Source organism: Charadrius vociferus, unplaced genomic scaffold (genome assembly GCF_000708025.1).
Source record: "Charadrius vociferus isolate BGI_N301 unplaced genomic scaffold, ASM70802v2 scaffold82, whole genome shotgun sequence".
Lineage (NCBI taxonomy): Eukaryota > Metazoa > Chordata > Aves > Charadriiformes > Charadriidae > Charadrius > Charadrius vociferus.
Window position 1 is genome coordinate 1,260,549 of NW_009647401.1, and position 18,780 is coordinate 1,279,328.

The window sequence follows — 18,780 nt, forward strand, 5'->3', positions numbered from 1 at the left end:
GAGCAGTCAGCTAAGAAGGATGTTTTCATACTAGGGCACAGTTCAACCTTTCCTTTCACTTATTGAATTTTGGCATCTGCTTGTGTCATTTTTTATCACAATTTTTGCTGCAGCAGCCCAGCATTTGGAGTGGTGTTGTTGCGGTCTTCTCATATCCGAGCCCTGTCTCATGGCAGCCCAACCAAGCGGTGCCGCAAGCCACTAGCCACCAGTCGAGCTGCCAAATATTCATCGTATTGGATGCTTTAAAAATAACTGCTGTGATTTCATGTTTTTCTAATATCTAGGGGATGTTTGGTTTTCACCGAAGCCTAACTAATTGTTGGTATAACTTACATTAGACAGTTCTATTTGCAGTAACGGGTTCTATTTCTATCATTTATTCTGCATCAGCTTAACTTAATTATTTTACAGCGTGACAAAACAGAACTGAACAGTCTTCTCTTCCTCATTACTGTAGTTATTAGAAAAATGTTCTTCAACGGAGCACTGTTGCAAAGTGCCAAGGATATTTTGCAAGCTGGCTAAGGCATCCAACACCTGAAAAAGCAGCTCTCAGGCCACAAAATGGCAAATGGATCATTCTGTTGTGCAGCAGGTTGGGTAGGAAGAGGCGTCTCACAAATTTGTACTTGGACGTGCAGAGTAAGGTTAAACATGTGCCCTCAGGATGCTGCTGTGATCCAGCCAGAATTATGTGACTTCTACCATTGCGATTGGTGAAATACTTTAGCAAAAGTTTATTTGTAAGACCACTTGTTCAATTGTGCATAAAAAGTGTCAGATATCACTCTGGATGTGCATCAGCAATATGAAACAACATATCAGACAAATAAAGCCAGTCATCCCTAAAAGTTATAATTCCTAGATTAACCATTAATCTTTCCAAATGTTTGTGTCTTCAGTTTACTTTAAACTGGCTTTAAAGACACATAAGGGTTTTTTTTATATATTTTTTTGCTGTTGTAGAAAAACACTAAAGTGTCTTCAAAACCTTTGACTTTATATTTCTTTCTATCAAATGTTTAATAACACTCATAACTCTAACCCTAAATTTCCTAGATATTTAATTCTTGCTTTTATAGAAAATTATATAACTTTGTTTTTCTTTACCTGGTATTGTCAATAGGTGTTTATTTATTTTTTTTACTTTAGAACTGCCTTTTAATTTGAAATTCTATATCTTACCATTCCTTGTCACCTTTACATTGTTGCTATTATTATTTCAAACTAAAGCCCCTCAGACAATCATTGACAGAACAAAATTCCATTAGAACACATCACTCTTTAAAAATAGAAATATATCGTAAAAAAGCTTTGACATAATTTTGTCAAAATTTTATTCAAGTAACTGAAACCAACTATTCTCAATAAAGTGAAACACACTGTCTTTTAATTTTTTGTGGAATATTTCATAAATTTTTGCATTTTATAGCAATTTTGCATGAAGCCCACTTTTGAAAATCGTTGTGAAATAGTATTCCCATCATCCCTTATAGATGTGATCCTTACGGGCAGACATCAGAGCAGAGCAAAACATTCATAAAGATCTTTAAGTAATTACACTGATTTCCCAGTTGCTGCACATCCTCTTCAGGGCATCCTCAAGAGGCTGGAGCAGCCTGGCAGCTTTCAGCCTTAGGTTGCAAGGGAGGTGGTGGCCATGGGGCTCCTCTTAGTGGGAAGAGCGCAGGTGAAGGTGGTTACAGGTGACCTGACTTCATCCTGCATTGACCCAGCAGCCATGGGGGATGCCTTCTACGCTGGAGGTGGCCGCAAGGGGACAACAGGGCATTTTGGCCTCTGCCTGGACCTTTTTGTAACTCTAATGCACCCAATAGGATTGCTGCAGGCAAACTAGCTTCAAAGGGAAAGCTGTGGCTGATTGGCTTACTGGCTGCTGAGGTCATAATGGCACTGCCTGCCATTTACCTGCGCGGCTGCCCGCAGCTGATCTGGTCTGCGCAACAACTGGATACAATAGTCACTACAACCCCGCACAGTCTGAAGTTTCTGTTTTCAAATACAGCCTGTGCATAAGCTTTCAATTAATTTAACTATCTGGAAAGTTTGATGTGTCAGCGTTATACTGTTAATTGGTTTGGGGATAAAGAACGTACTTTTACAGATGTCACATTAAAAAAAAAAACAACCAAAACCCAACAACAAGCAGTTTTAATTAATTTCAATTCATTTTCTCTTGCAATCAACTGAGCTGTTTGGTGTGCAAACCCTCAGAGAAGTGGCAGTACACCACCACATGAAAAATGAACTCTATCCCTGCTTAAGCACAAAATGGACGATAGCCTTGATTTCATCACCAGCACCCCAATAATTCAGCTCAAATACTTCCTAGCATGGCTTTAGCTGGACTGTAAACTGCCTGCTGTGTAGCACTGCAGTGATGTTAGATGTATTACGGTTTTGGGGAAGTGAATGATGCTTGGTGTGAGCGCTAAATTTCTTTCATGTGGGTCAGCGTGTGAGGTGGCGAAGCCGGTTGGGAGGGGAAGGCTCAGACTTCAAAGGGAGGGTAGCGCGCAGAAAGGGTGATGAAACAAGCCCTAACTACGTGCCATTCATAGTTACTTCACAAGAGGAGCCAGACATGCGGAGCTGTTGAACTGAGCCAGTTTCTCAGGAATCAGATGCCTACTTAAATCTCACCCATCCTATTCCTTAAGCCCAACTGAAACAGGCTGTCCAATCACATTGCGCTCTAAAAATCAGATAACTGTACCCCGAACCATGGGGTACCCTAACATTGATTAACAAATTAGTGAAACCCTCACCCCCACCTTTTCACGGGAGTTTTGCTGTTGACTTTGGTGGGCCAGGACTTCTGTCAGTGAGCCCAAGCTGACTGGTGATGAAGTCTCTTGTCTGTTTTCCATCAGAGTTGAATTTGATTTCATATCACGCTGTTCATGCTTTGCACTCAAAAACCTTTGACTTTTTTTTTTTTCAGACTGGCATGGGTCCCAGTGGCATGAGGGAAGGGTGAAAATAGTTGGGTCATCATTTGCTGAGTGTTGATAGCATATGCATCACTGCACAGCACTACAGCAGAGGAGCAGTCACTAGAGCTAGTATTTTAATCATTAATTTAAACTTGGAATTTTGGACAGTATTTTGTGTCGCTGACAGATGGATAGTCTGGTCAGCCTGAAGAATTTACCCTTTTTCCTTTACGAAAATTTCAGATCAGACTTTCCCCTTGTTATATATTGTAGAAAACAATTTTTAGAGACCTTCCAGCACTGTGATACTCCTTAGTATGCATACTCTGTGTTCAAATCTTGATGTGAGACTTGAATTTAAAGAGACAGGTTCCCCTTTGGTGTCTGCAGGCATCCGTCCAGAACAGTTCCACTGCAAACAACAAACTTCTGGGCTTTTAGTCAGCTTCAGTACGGTATGAATTTAATCGTTACACAGAAAAAAATTATTTCATTCAGTACAAACTTTTGATCAGTTCCACGTAGGAAAATATACAAAATTGACAGGATATTAAGTAATTGACCAAAGGCACATCTGAGCAACGCCAAGGCAGTGGGCTGGCTTGCTGTCTGGCTTATTAATTTTTTAATGCTGTAAACATGGTAGTAGAAAATCATAGCTTCGACATGGGATTACAGGCTTTTGCTGTCTAAACCCTTCTCCCTAGTCCCCAGCATGGAAAGTAAAATCTGTTACATCCTGCTGTTCTTTCTGTGGTTTCTGAAACAAAACTTTGAGAGAAAAACTCTGGTCTCAAAAGACCCTGTGGGAAACAAGAAACTTGCAAATGCTACTGTAGTTGTGTAATGTTGACAATATGAGCTGAGTGATCCTTATACAGCTTGGAAGTACACGAGCATCTGTGTAATACGCAACAATAAAAGTCTCCAGTATGTTAAAGGAACAAAACAGAGAGGCAAATGGCGGGAGGGACACACACACAGGCTCTGCTGCCGTCAGAACAACCTGAGCACCAATGAGCTTTGTTAGAAACACATAAACGATAGATGGAACGCCAGCATCAAGCAGAAAATCAAGCAGAAAGACTGCATATTTCAAAGAATGAGCACGTGCAATATAAAGCTGTGCTTTTTTACCTGATAGAAGTATGCACCTCTTGTAGGGAAGAGATTGGGGAATCATGGGAGTCACAGTGACATTGACAACTTTGTTTTGAGAGCTCTGTGTGCGTACGAACAGCATAAAATCAACTGGGGAGCTTCATGATGGCATCTTGCAGGATTAGAGTATTAAAATACTGTCTAAATATATGTGCATCAAATACAATCTCTTTCCAAAACTCATGCCTCCTTTTTTCATCTTAGCACAGATGCTTTATTTGCAAGTAGCTGAGTCTGACAAGTGTCACGATATGTGGGTTATACAACTATTAGGTGACTACTCTTCACAGATCCCATACTTTCCCTTCTGTAACAGGTCTTCCTATCTAGACAATAAGGAGGAGATAACGTAATTTAGTTTTCCATTTTTAGAGAAGATTCATAAAGTATAGTCTTGAAGGCTGGGTATTTGGAAACAACTACAGCTGACTCTAAAAGTAAGATCTGTAGTTGCTTATAGGATTTAGAACTTGATGTGAGAGGGTATTGCGTGACCTGGTCCTACCTTTACCATCACTACCAGGGTGCTTAAGGCAACTTGCCTTGGGAATCCTCTTTGGTTCCTATACTGGTTAAACTTCCTGGATCCCTGAATTTTGGTGGTGCTCCATAGTACGTGGGAAAAAAAAGGCAATTTCCCTTCTCTCTCCATGAAAAGAATTTTTCAGTTATTTGCAAAACTCTCTGGAATGAGAAGGAGCCATTTGTGGTTGCTGTGGCTGATTTCTGTTGTGCTGAAGATGCTAGGAGACTGCATAAAACTCCGCACCCCTGGTGAGATTCTTCAGCCTGTTGATGCTTTTTCTAACCAAATTCAGGGGAAATGTGCTCTGGCAGCCAGTATACTTAATTTTCAGGATCACTTTGCCAGACATGTGTTTAATAATGATGAGGCATTCCCCAGTGAGATCTTAGCCATTTGGGCTGAGGGCCTCCTTGCTCATAGATATCACTACAGAATGGTTATGGATACTCCCTCAGACTGTGGGACAGTCCCATACTCATGTTTCTGTTGCTTTTTAAAACTGTTGACATTTGGTGAACAAAATAGGTTGGTTTCTCTTCCCTCAGATGGGAAGTGCCTCTTGAGGAGGAAAATATTCTGTCAAGCCAGGCAGATGTTTGAGGAAATTTTTTTCAGTCCTTATGGGATCTTTTTCCTTCAAAACATAGGAGGACAATTGAGGATCTTTGTTATGTGTTTTGTACCATAGAATGCAGCAATGCTCTGCAGTAAAATTGAAGTCAGGCAAATCTCTGGAGGAGTTACAATCCCCTTAGAAATAAATTGTAAAGTATTTGTGAAGCACAAATCACAAAGAGAAACAGAAGAGGTTAAGCTTTTTACAGTTGACTTTTAGACTGATTTTTCCTCTTTGCTCCTTTTGTGGCTGCCTCTTCTTTCAAGGCCACCTCGGAGTCCTGTAGATCCAGGGGAGGCTGGATGGAGAATCCCCATTCCTCAGGTATCACCACGGGTTCAGTTGCATCCCTGAAAACTTATGGACAATCCAATATAGCATTTGCCATGTATGGGTTTATCTTCCCTACAGACCCTAGCTTCTGCCCCATCATGACACGTCAAGTCCCTTGCTCCCCTGTGAGTGATTTAAGGCCACGCGATCAAGTGGAGCTTAGCGTGCAAGATTGAGCTCAGGTTTCATCTTGGCCCAGGCTGGCAATCTATTTAGCAGTGATAACACAAGCTTATCAAACTCGTGTACTTGCTCTCCCAGTGCTGTCCCACCACTCCTGGGCTTTCTCCTTGCCCTGCGCTGCATGTTGTCTGCACGTTGGTTCCGTGTTTCTGCCCCACCATTGTCCGTTCTGCTTCTAATGCATTTCCACACAGAGAAACGCTGTCCAAAAAAGAGTCTGAGGAAATACGCTGCGGTTTGCAAACTGAATTCCTTAATGACTTTCTCATTAGAAGAGCTCACTGCCAAATGCTGTTTGCGTTCGCCTAAAGGACGGTCCGCATGATTAAGAGTAGCTCTGCTTTACATGAAGTATTGTTTTCAGGCCACTGCCACAGGCAGCTGCTTCACACCAGGCAAGAGAGAGAGAGAGAAATGAACGCCAGCGAACGCACAGAGCAATCGAGCGACAAGAGAACCCATGGGACATCCCGTCCCAAATTCCCTTCACCACAAGGGCTCGTGCCACATGGGTGCCACGTGGTAGGTAAAGCTGAGGCAGGGCCTGGGTCTCTTGGCGAGGAGCAGCCCAACCGGGGATGCTGAATTCCAGAGCAGCTCTGCTGTGAAAATATTTCCTGTGAGAATGCGCAAGCCCGAGAAACCAGGAGTAGCAGCAGCTCTCTAGCAGGGATGGATTTCATTTGTCTAGCACATCCATTTCAAGAACGAGCATCTAAATGGACATCTTGTTGTTGAAGATCGGTGATGAGACAGTGCACCTCAGCTGCAGCAAATGGGCAAAGGATCTTCTACCCTGAGCTTTTTCCCTAGCTGCCAGGATATATGCCCTCCTGGATTCCTCCTACATTTTCTTACTTTCTTTTTTTGATCCCATAAATTTTAATCTATATATAGAGTAAAACTGATAGAAAAATTTCATTGCAAAGGCTTTAGAAATAATTTGATGCATGCCATCAAAATCTCCTATCATCTCGTCATTGAAAGTTCAGATTTGAATTCATCTCCTTGTCCATAACTTTCTGTTTTTAACAGAGAGACCACAACTCATTGTTTCCAGAGCAGGGCTTTGGAAAATATTCTGAGAAAAGAAAATCCCCAGTGATTTCATTTGCTAATGAGGCTTAAAACTAATATCTGCACAAACAGCTTGCACAAAAAAAGGCCTCCAAGCCAAAAAGGGCTTAAAGCCAGGCAGGGGAAGAGAATAGTTCAAGATTAACTTAGTGTCTTCTCTGATCTCCAGTATTTAGGTTTTATATAAAGAAAAATAGAGGGATGGATTCTGGACCTAAAGCTAGTCACGAGCCTTCACATACATACTCTGTACCTGACGAGTCAACAGGCCTGGCTGACACCTGTGTAAGAGTTGGGGAAGAACTTGTCCGTGGGTCTCTGTGCTCCCACCACTTTCTTTGCCCATTGTTGTGCTGTAGTTTCCATCCTTGAGTGTCTAGGATTTCACTGTGCTCGAAGAGCGTTTGAATACAAGAGGGCAGACTGCTCAGTGGCTGGTAGGGTCATCTCTAATGGCAGACATTGCTCCTAACAGCCCATGCATAGAATACTTCATCCTCATCGAAGTCAGTTCCGAGGGTTGTGGAGAATTTTTTATGTTTCATTCTATTTGTCTTTATAATGGAGCAGGTAGCACCAAAGACTGAGTGGTTATAAGCGAGGGCATTTCTTGGACCTATTTGCAATGCTGAAGCCCAGACCTTCTGGTTCTGCAGCCGGTGCCTCACCCATGAGGCCACAGCGCCTGCCCCTCTGCCAGGAGTCTGGACCTCTCTCTGCCCCACTTACCACATCTAAAACTTGTGGCTAACAGGAGTGGTCTGCACTCTCCTAGTGCTTTTTCACCTGTAGTCTTCAAAGCGTTTCTTAAAGTGGAAATACATTACTTACCCATTTCTACTGTTGACCTAAGTATCGAAATTTGAAGCAATGCTTACACCAGGTGTACTGTGGCTGGATTTCACCAGCTGGGGTTTATGTTCCCAGCTTGTTGCAGCACATCACTTAAACTCTGAGATCACAGTGTCTGATATGGGGAAAAAAAAGGGGTAAAACTTCTGGTTGCTTCCTCGTGGTTATGGTGTGCAGTTGCTGAAGTGCTTGAGATCTGCAGGCACTAATACTTCGCTGCAATGACAGAGGAATAGTAAGGGCCAGTTCTGTACCCAGCAGTTATAAGTTCCCTCCCTGTGGCAGAAAGATGTTTCAGAGCCTGAGTTTGCCCCATTTCCTTCTGGAATCCCTTCAAACCCACTTGGCCTCAGCAGGAGGGGAGGGACCGGCCCCTACATTGCAGGGATCAGGCAAGCACCTGAGTCTGAACCGGAGAGGGAGGAGGCTGAGCGGTAATGAGAACGAAATCTTCAGCTGGAGCTTGGAGATGCCTTATTTCAGACATGCTATCTCATTCTCTAGACATGAATATTTTTCCTCCACTGTTTATTTTCTCCCAGGTTGAATGACAAAGCCCAGTGCTGTGCTTTCAAACAGTACCAATTTCTGGAGCGCCCAGCTGTCCCTGCTATTCTTCTTGCCTGAGCCAGAATAAGGGTCTACCTATCACTGAGAGCAAGTGCAAAGAGAGACAGTTTCATCACATGAATACAGGGTTCAAAGAAATGCCAGGCACAATAGGAGACAATCAAAAAAGGATCCCTTTAATAGCTTTTAAGAGAAGAAATATCTTTCTTCATTCAAAATGTCAGTTCTGACTTTTCAACGAGACTTTTGGACTTTTGCTCTGTGCATTTCCAAGAACAGGAGCTTGTTTTGCTTCACACATTGAATTATAACATGGCATGAAATCAACCTTTAAATGGAGCTTGATTTACATATTTTAACTTATTCCATGCTCTGCAATACTAACAATATGATTCTTCATTTGAAACTATAGGCTTTCATTTCTTTCCGTGTTATTTGTATAACATGTATCTGGGATTCATGAAAGGAGGCAGAAATTGTGAAAATGGCTAGGAGTGCACTTTATTTTATACTTCATACTTCGGGAGTTAAAAGGAAGATGGAAATCGGCCATGTAATAGATCTAAGCTATAGAGAATTAGTATCTTTCGGTAATAAAGTATTGCCTGTCTCAAGGGCTCACACACAGAGCTTGACCTCGGAGCAGTTGCATGTAATGTTTTCTGTGTCGAAAGAATCTATTCATAATGACGTGTCACAGGTGCTCACACATAATACGTTCCCCGTCAAAACTGATCATCCATATTTTATATAGCAGCTTTGATGACAAATATTTTGTACCTCAGCTGCTTTTTCTTCCCCCTGTCAGACTTAATGAAGGAAAGCCATGGATAGTTTTTAAATAATGTCAGCTTTTTAGATCATATTACTGTGTCTGCCTTTGAAAGTAGTTTCATACAAGAGCCACAAGACAAGGGAATGAGAGACAAGGACATTTTCATTTACTTAACTTTAAAAAGAAAGCAAATTTTTCAGGCTCTTAATTTCAAAATCAATATACTTTGTATCTTTGGAATCTTCTCAGAAAAAAAATACACTACATTTATTGAGCACTCAGTATATTGTGAGTCTAGTGAAAGTAAGTCTGATTAACGGAATTGGGGTTGCAGCTTCCCACTATGCAGAATGCCATTTTTTCTCATAGTAGTGGTGTGTTCTGGTGGTAAAAACACTTTCCTCCAGGTTGCTCTATGAAGTGAGCACCTCGGCAGGCACAGAGAATTGGGTTCTTATATTCTCATTGAAATTGTTTGTCCGCAGCAGGGCCAAAGTTTGCTCTTCTCCTATGTGTTCAGCCCTACTGAGAGAAATAACCCTCATTCCTCATTCTATTAATGAAAGAGGAAAAATGAACTTGAACTCCCTTTGAGGTTTCTCAGATTGCGGGACTGGTCATCAAAACCTCAGAGTATAGAGGAGCACTTTTCCCATTCATGGGCCATGTCTTTTCTGCCAAAACTGTAAGTGAACAAAGTACAGAGGTATTCTTGAACTTCCCTGGTACCAGGCAAGCTCCCCTGAGCTAGCAGAGTGGCTTTCAACCTATAAGCCATGGATTCGTACGGGCTTCTGGTCTGCCAGATCTGTCCTTCTTGGATCCACAGAAGGGAGCTGACAAAAGCAAGTTCATTGCATATGCAAGCTATTTAGCAGTGTCTGCAGATAAAAATAAAATAAAAAACCTAATATAGGCAATCAAAGTGTGGCACGTGCATATTTATAAAATTATCACTGGCCTGATGATAAGGCAGAACAGAAGCCAATAGTGTTTAAAAATAGGATTTACAACTGTAAATGAGGACTGGATTTCTCTTACATATGAAATATAACCAGATGTCTCAGGTTGAGAGATGAAAGCTCACACTTAGAAAAATGCCTGGGTTTTTCAAACAAGATGAGGCCAAAAAAGAGGGGACACAGGGTCTGGAGCTATTTGATGCTTAATTATTTTTCAGATCCGACTTGGTAACAACTTCTGAAGTACAGGAAGATGCAACACACTATGCTCTAGTATAGTGTGTAATGTAGTGTGTAATATAGTATCGTGTGTAATCTGTAATACACTGATTAATGTCTGCTACTAAAAAGATAGTCTGCAATAGCATCCTCTTTTCCGCTACCCCCAAGTCCCTAAAGAAGAACTGAATAGTCTTAAGCAGTGAGTGTTTTCCTTTCCTTGTCTGAAGAATTAGAACAATTCAATTTAAAGGCAAATATAATCCTACCGATGCTCCATGCTGGGACTGGAGCACGGTAAATGCCACAGTTAAGTCTGAACATCAGGTTGTAATTGTTAGAGATTAAAAACAGGCCAGAGAGAACATTCCAGGGAAGGAAGGAGGGTGAGAAGGATGGCTCTCCTGTGTCTTTTTATTAAAGCAAATTAGCATTAGATCTTATGAGGGCATATTCCTACACAGCAGAACTCAATCAAATGGCATTTAGTAAATGAAGGAAATTATACACTAGGTTGATTTTTAATCATCCAGCTAGGAAAAGCAAAGATAAGCGAACACATATTTATCTGCTGAGCCAAGTGCATACGAGACAGAAAAGCCACTGAAAATAACTAAAATAAAAATAACTGTTCTCTAGGATGCTGCTGTTCCATAACATCTATTTCAAATATAATTTGCTGTTAGCTGTTTCTGCAGGATGTGAGTACATCAGCTGAGCTTCTCATTTTTATGCAGATGAAATAATCGCTGAAATGAAATGTCAGGTCATAAGAGACACAAGAAAAAATGAAGCAATCTTTAGGAGCTGTCAGAGAGGTGGATGGCCCACCCTTCCAAGTACAGACGAAGCATTATTTCATGGTCTTGTCTAATATCTTGTTCTCTCACTTTTTTTTATTATTTTTTTTTTTTTAATGCTTGTCTTCTCAGTGCATCCCAACGTGAGCCAGGGTTGCCAAGGAGGGTGTGCTACATGTTCTGACTACAACGGATGCCTGTCATGTAAGCCCAGGCTCTTTTTTGTTCTGGAGAGGATTGGCATGAAACAGATCGGAGTATGTCTTTCCTCGTGTCCAAGCGGATACTATGGGACACGGTATCCTGACATTAATAAGTGTGCAAGTAAGTGCTGGGGAAAGGGGAAGCGCATGGATTTGTTTGTTCTCTCTTAATGCTGTGTCCCCTCAGGAGTCAAGTCAACAGAGAAGCAGACGGACAGGCTGTGTCTTTATTTGTTCAGTTCTTTTATACTAGTGCAGTAAATATTACCCCAAGCAAGAAGTTAAGGTGAAAGATCACAAAACGGCCTAAAGCTCAGGGGTCCTGGCTCTGCATGAATGACCTGACCAGGATCCAGGTGATGGTGTCCTCCTCTACACCACCATGCGAAAGGGAAGCACCGGTGGGTGCCAGGCACTGCCCTACGGCAGCAAGAAGGAGCAGCAGCAGCTCCGAAGAGAGGGAACTGAGGGATGCTGAATCTCGGTGGCTGGAACCTTTTAACCCACTGCCCTTACCTGCCTGACCCCTGCCACAAGGAGAGAAGATGGCAGGTGCCATTCTTTGGAGGCACGGTTTGCCCTGGTCTCTTTATAGCTTGTCTCACACTGAGTTTAGTCCTCTAAATGCCTGTAGCAGCTGGACGAGTTTCAGCTGGCCACGTTTCAGCCTGCTTCGGGGGAACTTAGCGGTTCATGTTGCCTTGGGGTTGGGGGACGGAGTACCCAACTCTCTGCTTTACCACCCAGGCGACATTTTGACCCCACTATGTATTTTGAACCATAAATGAACTGGAAAAGATCACAATGTCCTCCCCACTCCTCTTTCTGTTGTTGAATTCACTGTTTTTGATCCCGCAGGTGATATAAAAACATAAGAGCGACGGCCAAGCAACTCTCCCAGTTTTAACCTGGTAATAAAAGTTATTTAATGAACAGACCCCAGAGTAAAATCTTACAGAGTAACTTGACACTGTAAAGTATTTGCTCACTTTTTAGCAGTGTGTGGCCTTGCATATCAGACATGAGCTGTGCCGTACACAAGTTTTTATGTATTTCTTTTAAAAATATCTGAGAACTGGGAAATACACCACTAATGTCAATTTGGGTAGTCATATAGAGAATACATGAAATACAAGAGGACATCTGAGTGAACGTCAAGGATTCATTTGAAACAGAAAAAGATGTTGATATTAAACAGTCTTAAGCAGATTCTAAATGCTGGCATATTATTATTTCTCCTGGATGAATGGAGATAGATAGTGTGGAACTGGCCCAGTACCTGTGCCCCGTGGGGTTAATTAGTACCTATGCTCTGTCAGTATAGGGCAGAAGATGTATATTGCTATTCTGATGGGCTGTGCTCTGTCTTCTGTTTGCGTAGGTCTGCAAGAAGACAAGCAGTGTGAGGCCGTGTTGCAGCAGGCCATCCTTATTAAACCCTCACTCACGCCAAGGTCACTTGTGGCTGGCCTCACTGTGTGTACAGGCCACGAAGAAGAGCTAAATAGAATTTGCTTCCCTTGAAGATTGTTTAACATTGCTAGAATTGTGTGATTCTGGTATATGTGAGAGACCCCATGGCATTTCGTGGCAAAGAGCAACAACATTGTTGTTTACTGTTTGCATTTCAGAATGTAAAGCTGACTGTGATACCTGCTTCACCAGAAACTTCTGCACAAAGTGTAAAAGTGGGTTTTACTTATACAGTGGAAAGTGCCTTGAAAAGTGCCCTGATGGGCTGGAAGCCAACAATCACACGATGGAGTGCACTAGCATCGGTAAGTCTGGCCCCTCCGTGTCCTGCCTGGTTTTCTCACAGGAGAGCAAGGATCTAAGGAGGGCATGAGTTGCAAGATCAGTTACACCACCAGGGACGTACAACTTAAAATGCAAATGTTCTGCATCACAAGATGTGTTCCCTAGCACAACAAACTCAAGGTATTTCCCAATTCTGCTATTTCACAAGAGGTGCCCCACAAACACAGACCTGACGCTAGGGACAATCCTGCCTCAGGAAATACAGCCTGATGGTCTGCCCTGAGGTAGGATGACATACATCTCTTGCTTGTTCTGTTATGGTGTTATGCAGCACCGCTAACATCAAAGGTTCAAAAATCCTGAGCCAGACCCCACTTATAGTTGAAAGACTAAAACACTAACTGCTTTGCTTTAGCTCCCTTGTACTACCTGAGCCTTCAAAGCATGCGTGCGTCAACATTTTGAAGCATACCTTCACAAAGGTGAAGGCTAGAAACTAAAACATTCAGGGCGGAAAAAAAACACAAACCAAAAACAAAAACAAAACACCCCAAATGGTATATGGGCATCATCACCTGACTCCAGAAAGTGAGGATTAAAATAAAACGCCAAATAGTGTGGCACTGTCACTGAAGGAATGAGATTGGCAACACTGGTCCTGTGACTCACTGGCTGTGGAGAAGAGACCTGCTTTTGTATCTCTCCAGCCTCTGACTCACAAGCTCCAATTATTCACACTGGGGCAATTTTGGAGGTCACCACACCTAACTGTGTGCTCCATCCCTTTGCCACCCCTCCGGCTGAAAGCAGAACGAGTGATATATTTGCTTCTGGGCTGCTGCAGTTGACATCCCCTGCCATGGGCATGCCGAAGCTGTGGCAAGGTTTAGCTTATTTTAGTAGGCCGGCTGTGAATTGTGGTGGCTGAGGGCTGTGAACTGTGGTGGAAGCGGTAACCTCTTCAGCCACCAGCAACCAGGGAGCACTTAGGCGCAGTCTGGCTGTGATGGAAATCTCCTCCCCCACAGTATCATGCACAAAGCTCTCCCTGGCATGGCGTGTTTTGGAGGGGAAGTAATGCAGGAATAAAAATAATGTACAGTAGTTTGGCATTTTCCTTCTCAAATATATATTAGTTCAGGTGGTAGTGATGGTTTTTTACAGTTTTATTTTCAAGCAAAGACTTTCATCTTTGAAAGAAATTCAAGGGATCGTTTTTGTTTCTTGATGGCTGTTTCCAAGTGCTGTAGACTTAGCTGCTTTAACAATGAGTCAGTCTCAACTAGGAAAAGCCATTTAAAGCTACGGAGGAAAAACAGAACCTTTTTGTGCACGTGAAGGCCAATTATTTTAACAGGAGAGCTCCAGTGTAATATGAAAAACAAAATGACCCACATGACAATTCACTGGAGGAAGGCTCAGAGATTGCCTGAGGCCAGTTATATTTTTAGGTTTTGAAAAATTTGGAAGTAAATTCTGGAGCTGGAAAAATGTTGACTTACAAATTCCTCCTTATAGAGTGTCTGGAAGTCTTTCCTTCTTCAGCAGTGGTTTATAGTCTTAAGCACGCATGTGAACATAAAGTAAATATAAATGTTTACTATCTTCTTGCAAGAGAAGGATACTGAGGAGACGGCACAAAAGGAGAGTTATTAAAAGCATGTTCTTAAGCTTCCAAGGTTACTCCCATTTTTGTCTACACTGTTTGGACAAGTGTCCAGCTGCACACCTTTTGAGTTCCCAACAGTACAGGTTGCGCATTCAGATCACTGTGGTTTAGAAACTGTAACCCATCCTTTTCTGAAAAGCTTGCACCCCCCAACCCAAATTTTCCTCTGCTTTGCCTACTTACAGCTTGTATATGCTACAGATTGTGGCTTTTTAACTATTTAAGCTGAATACCAAGCAGCAGGTCACCAAAGATACTTGATTCTTAATGTAATGCCTTTTGAGATCAATTGGTCCTATATAACTCAATTGATTTCCAAATTCAATAGCTTTGAGACCAGCTGCAGCAGCCTGACCCCATGACTTCACTCTCCTTTCACATAGGCATGACCGAAGTTTAATTCCACTGAAGCTACAAGGATTTATACCTCCACAAAACCAGAACAACCTCAGAACAAGGCCCACTAACTGATTTCATTGAGACCAATTGTGTTGTTGTTGTTGCCCCGTTTCAGGAATGGAATTACAAAACAGCGAGTACAAAATAGTAACAGACATAATTATTTGACATTATTTTGTGCAGTGTATCCTCAGCAGCCCAATTTCTGTCAACTCACTGCTGCAAATCCTGATTAATTCCATTAATTTTTGCCACCTTTTGGCTGATGCAGAATAAAATGAATGTAGCATATGCATTGTGTATACAAAAAGATATTGGCCAGGCTCAGCTTGTCCTATGTTTATTGCAGTGCACTGTGAAGCTAGTGAGTGGAGTCCATGGAGCCCTTGCACAAAGAAAGGAAAAACATGTGGTTTCAAAAGAGGAAATGAAGTAAGGGTCAGAGAGATCGTACAGCATCCGTCAGCAAGGGGCAATCCTTGCCCAGCTACAAGCGAGAGCAGAAAATGTATTGTACAAAGAAAGAGATGTCAGAAGGAAGGAAAAGGTACTACGTTATCATCATCATAATATGAGATTGGTATTGTGTTTGTTTAATAACTCACATCTGAATTCCCAGGCCTCAATTGCAGGCTTCACCAAAGCTCCCTTTGATGTGGTGTTCTTTGGGCTGGAGAGAACTGTGACCTTGCCTGGAGTAAATAAAGTCCTAACGCTGCTCAAAAAATGCGCTTCGTGTGATCTAGAGAGGACAGGGTGGGCTGGATGGGAAAGCATATTCTCTTGGTTCTGCTGAATCAGCTGCCAAGATGAGGGGTTGCATGTGGAGCTCAGAACAAAAAGATCCATCATGAAAGATGTCATAGTGGGAGTTGTTTGTTGGGTATGAGGCAGCCAAGTTTCACACTTCAACCATGGGATTACTCCAAACCAATTCCTATTTCATGCTTCCCTACAGGTAAGACTGTAAGTCTTGCAATTGCAGCACTGTGGCCTCTCTCACAGCCTGAACTCTTTACTAGCTTTGGCTGAACAATGTGGCCTGATCCTGCCATCTGCAGCTGGCTCATGGAGTCCCAGCATGGGAGAAAGACCACAATACTGCGTGGCGGCCAAGGGAAGCTCCTCTTGGTTTCAGCCAATAAGCAAGAGTGCCAGCAGAACCACCCCTCCACGCAAGCCAGCTCGTTGGCTTACTCCCCATCACGGCACCTAGTGAATGGCATCCCACATGTTAAGAATGGGAGATGCTTAAGAAGTCTACGAAATAATAATTTATACAAATTTCACCCAGTAGAGATTGTTGTTCTGTTGTTCCCTTTTCTCCCCTTCTTGCCATGGGGAAGTTACTTGCTCTGTCCCCGGTGCAGTTACTCTGCTTGGCACAGGAGTGTCAACGGAATATTTCCTTTACCCCAACCCTCCCATTTCCCCCATCCCTCCCATTTTCCCTATCCTTCCCATTTCCCCATCCCTTCTATTCCCCACTTTCCTCCCAACTCAAAAGCAAGGTTTCACCCCTTTTGAGGATGAGTGGAACAGGTGGAGCAGCTGCCCCCTGTATGAACATCTGTGAGCCAGCATGAGCTGTTGGTACCAAGTACTAACTTACTGTTCCATTGCTAAATGATCTCTAGGGTTGCTGCAGATTACTTATGGAAAGGTTAAAGGGGGTTGGAGCTTGCAATCCTTTTGAAGGCTGGCTTGTTCCCTGGGGATGTACCTCATGAGAAAGGAAATAATGTTAGAAGGAGGACCTTGTGAACCAGACAGATACAGATGCCTTCTCCCCCTCACCCAAGAACTGGCTAGAGCCACTGATTTATGGGAACCTATGGAGTAGATGTCACCGCCTCCTCCTTGTGTCAGGCAGTGCCTTGAAGAGGTACAGAGGTGTATCTGCTTCAGGGAAGCAGCCAAGGCAAGCTATTTATGAATTCCCTAATGCTTAGAATCTATGTCCAAAATGTCCATGCTTGCTTCTGCTCCTGCACGGTGGCACAACTTGAAACACAGCCTCTTGTTAGCCCACTGCAACTGGGGGAAGTGTCCTTTTTTGTCTACCAAAGCTAATTTTACCAGAGCAAAAAATACAGTACTGAACTGTAATTTTGGAACTGTGAAGCTGGTTTTTTTTGGAGGTGATAATGATGTTTTGTATTTGCTTATGGCAATTTGGCAGTCTCTTCAGATTGGACAAGACATTTCTCTTTGAGAAATGCCTGTTGTTCCTGCGTAGTAAGTACTGTAGAAGAAACTACTCACGCATTTTACTGTCAATTCTTATTTTGCGGGGTCTGAGCCAAACCATACTTGAAAAATACTGTGCACCACAAGAATTCATTCACAATCATGAATCTTTTTCTTTTTTTTTTTTTTCTGCAATGTGCATAAAGGTGGGGTTTTTTCTTCCTTTTGAGCAAGTTGTAGACAATAACCTAGCCTGTTTGACACTTAGTAGATAATTCCTTTGAAACCAATGCAGGCAGATCGAACCTTTGTTCCAAATCTACCCATGCCCTTGGAATTTATATGTTCGTGTCAGAGAGCCATTTTTTTTTAATGTTCTGAAATCCACCACTATAAACTCAGTATCCACAAAAGTCTGTCCCATTCACTTTCACACACCTTCACAGGGAGATAAATTTCAGGTTTTTTTAAAAAAAGATAGTTCTCCATAAAACTGAGAGACTTCACACATAAAACATTAGGTTAAAATAGCTTTAAGGCATGGATTATGGTGACAAGCCAGGAAACTGAGAATTAAGCTAAAAGTTTTCCTTCTGTTCCTACTGGAATGGGGAAATGAAGCTTTCCAACTTTAATCTCCCAGCAACTTATCTTCCCTAGTGCCACTGTCCCTTGTTACACAGAGAGAAACTTCTGTTCTGCTTTGAACAACAGAATAATTGCACGACAAACGAAGCCAGGCTCTGTTCTTACGGCTAGCTGCGTCCAGTCAGGCAGTGCAGAAGGAGATGGCAACAAAAACACTTTGGGAAAGGGAAGGAAAAGCAAATATGTTTGTATTTACTGTTAAGAAATACTGAAAATGCTCTTTTGTATTGTATAGCTCCCCATTGCTGCTCAGGCATTGCTTTGGAGTTTAGCTTTCACAGCATCGGCTTTTGAAGTCTAGAGACAGACCCAGCAATTCCCAACAGTGCTGCTAATCTTTTCTCCGTGGCCATGAAGAGAGATTTAGTTCGGTCATCCTCTCCAGTTTCCATGTTCGATGTCTGTGGCCGAGGGAGTTAGGGCAAAGACCACATGATGACGGGGTATGCTCGTCACAGATGCCTCAGTGACTTTGCTCGAGAAGTTGAGGTCAGAGACAGGATGTTAGTCAGTTAAGTCGCTGCTATCGCACAGAAGCAAGGGCATGTTTCTGGAACAGCTACGCAAAACAAGATAAAATGGATGAAGAGGGTTTTTTTTTTTTATTTCCATCTGCTGGTGTGTCATTAAAGCTGGTGAGATCTATTACAACTCTTCTTTTTCCCTCACTGGCTATAAAATGAAGTTTTACTGGGAGAAGGCGCTATCATTTTCAGAATGAATGCAAACAAATGGGAATAATGAGTATACAAATAGCCTGACTAGCCTGAAAGGCTCTTTTTACTCATTATTGCACTAAATTAGTTGATCCCAGTGTGTTCTGACACGGTAACTCCCATGTGTTTCACATACATGCTGCTTTTATAGGTCAGTCCCATC

General features: G+C 42.4%; 1 protein-coding gene across 1 annotated transcript in view; it reads left to right on the forward strand.

Annotated features, from left to right (window-relative positions):
• RSPO3 (R-spondin 3) overlaps positions 1-18,780 on the forward strand; it is a 64,223-nt gene that overhangs the window by 23,415 nt on the left and 22,028 nt on the right. Inside the window, exons 2-4 of the mRNA XM_009880147.1 lie at positions 11,167-11,358; positions 12,869-13,015; positions 15,413-15,610. Coding sequence (XP_009878449.1) covers positions 11,167-11,358; positions 12,869-13,015; positions 15,413-15,610 — 537 coding nt within the window. The remainder of the gene's footprint in view (positions 1-11,166; positions 11,359-12,868; positions 13,016-15,412; positions 15,611-18,780) is intronic.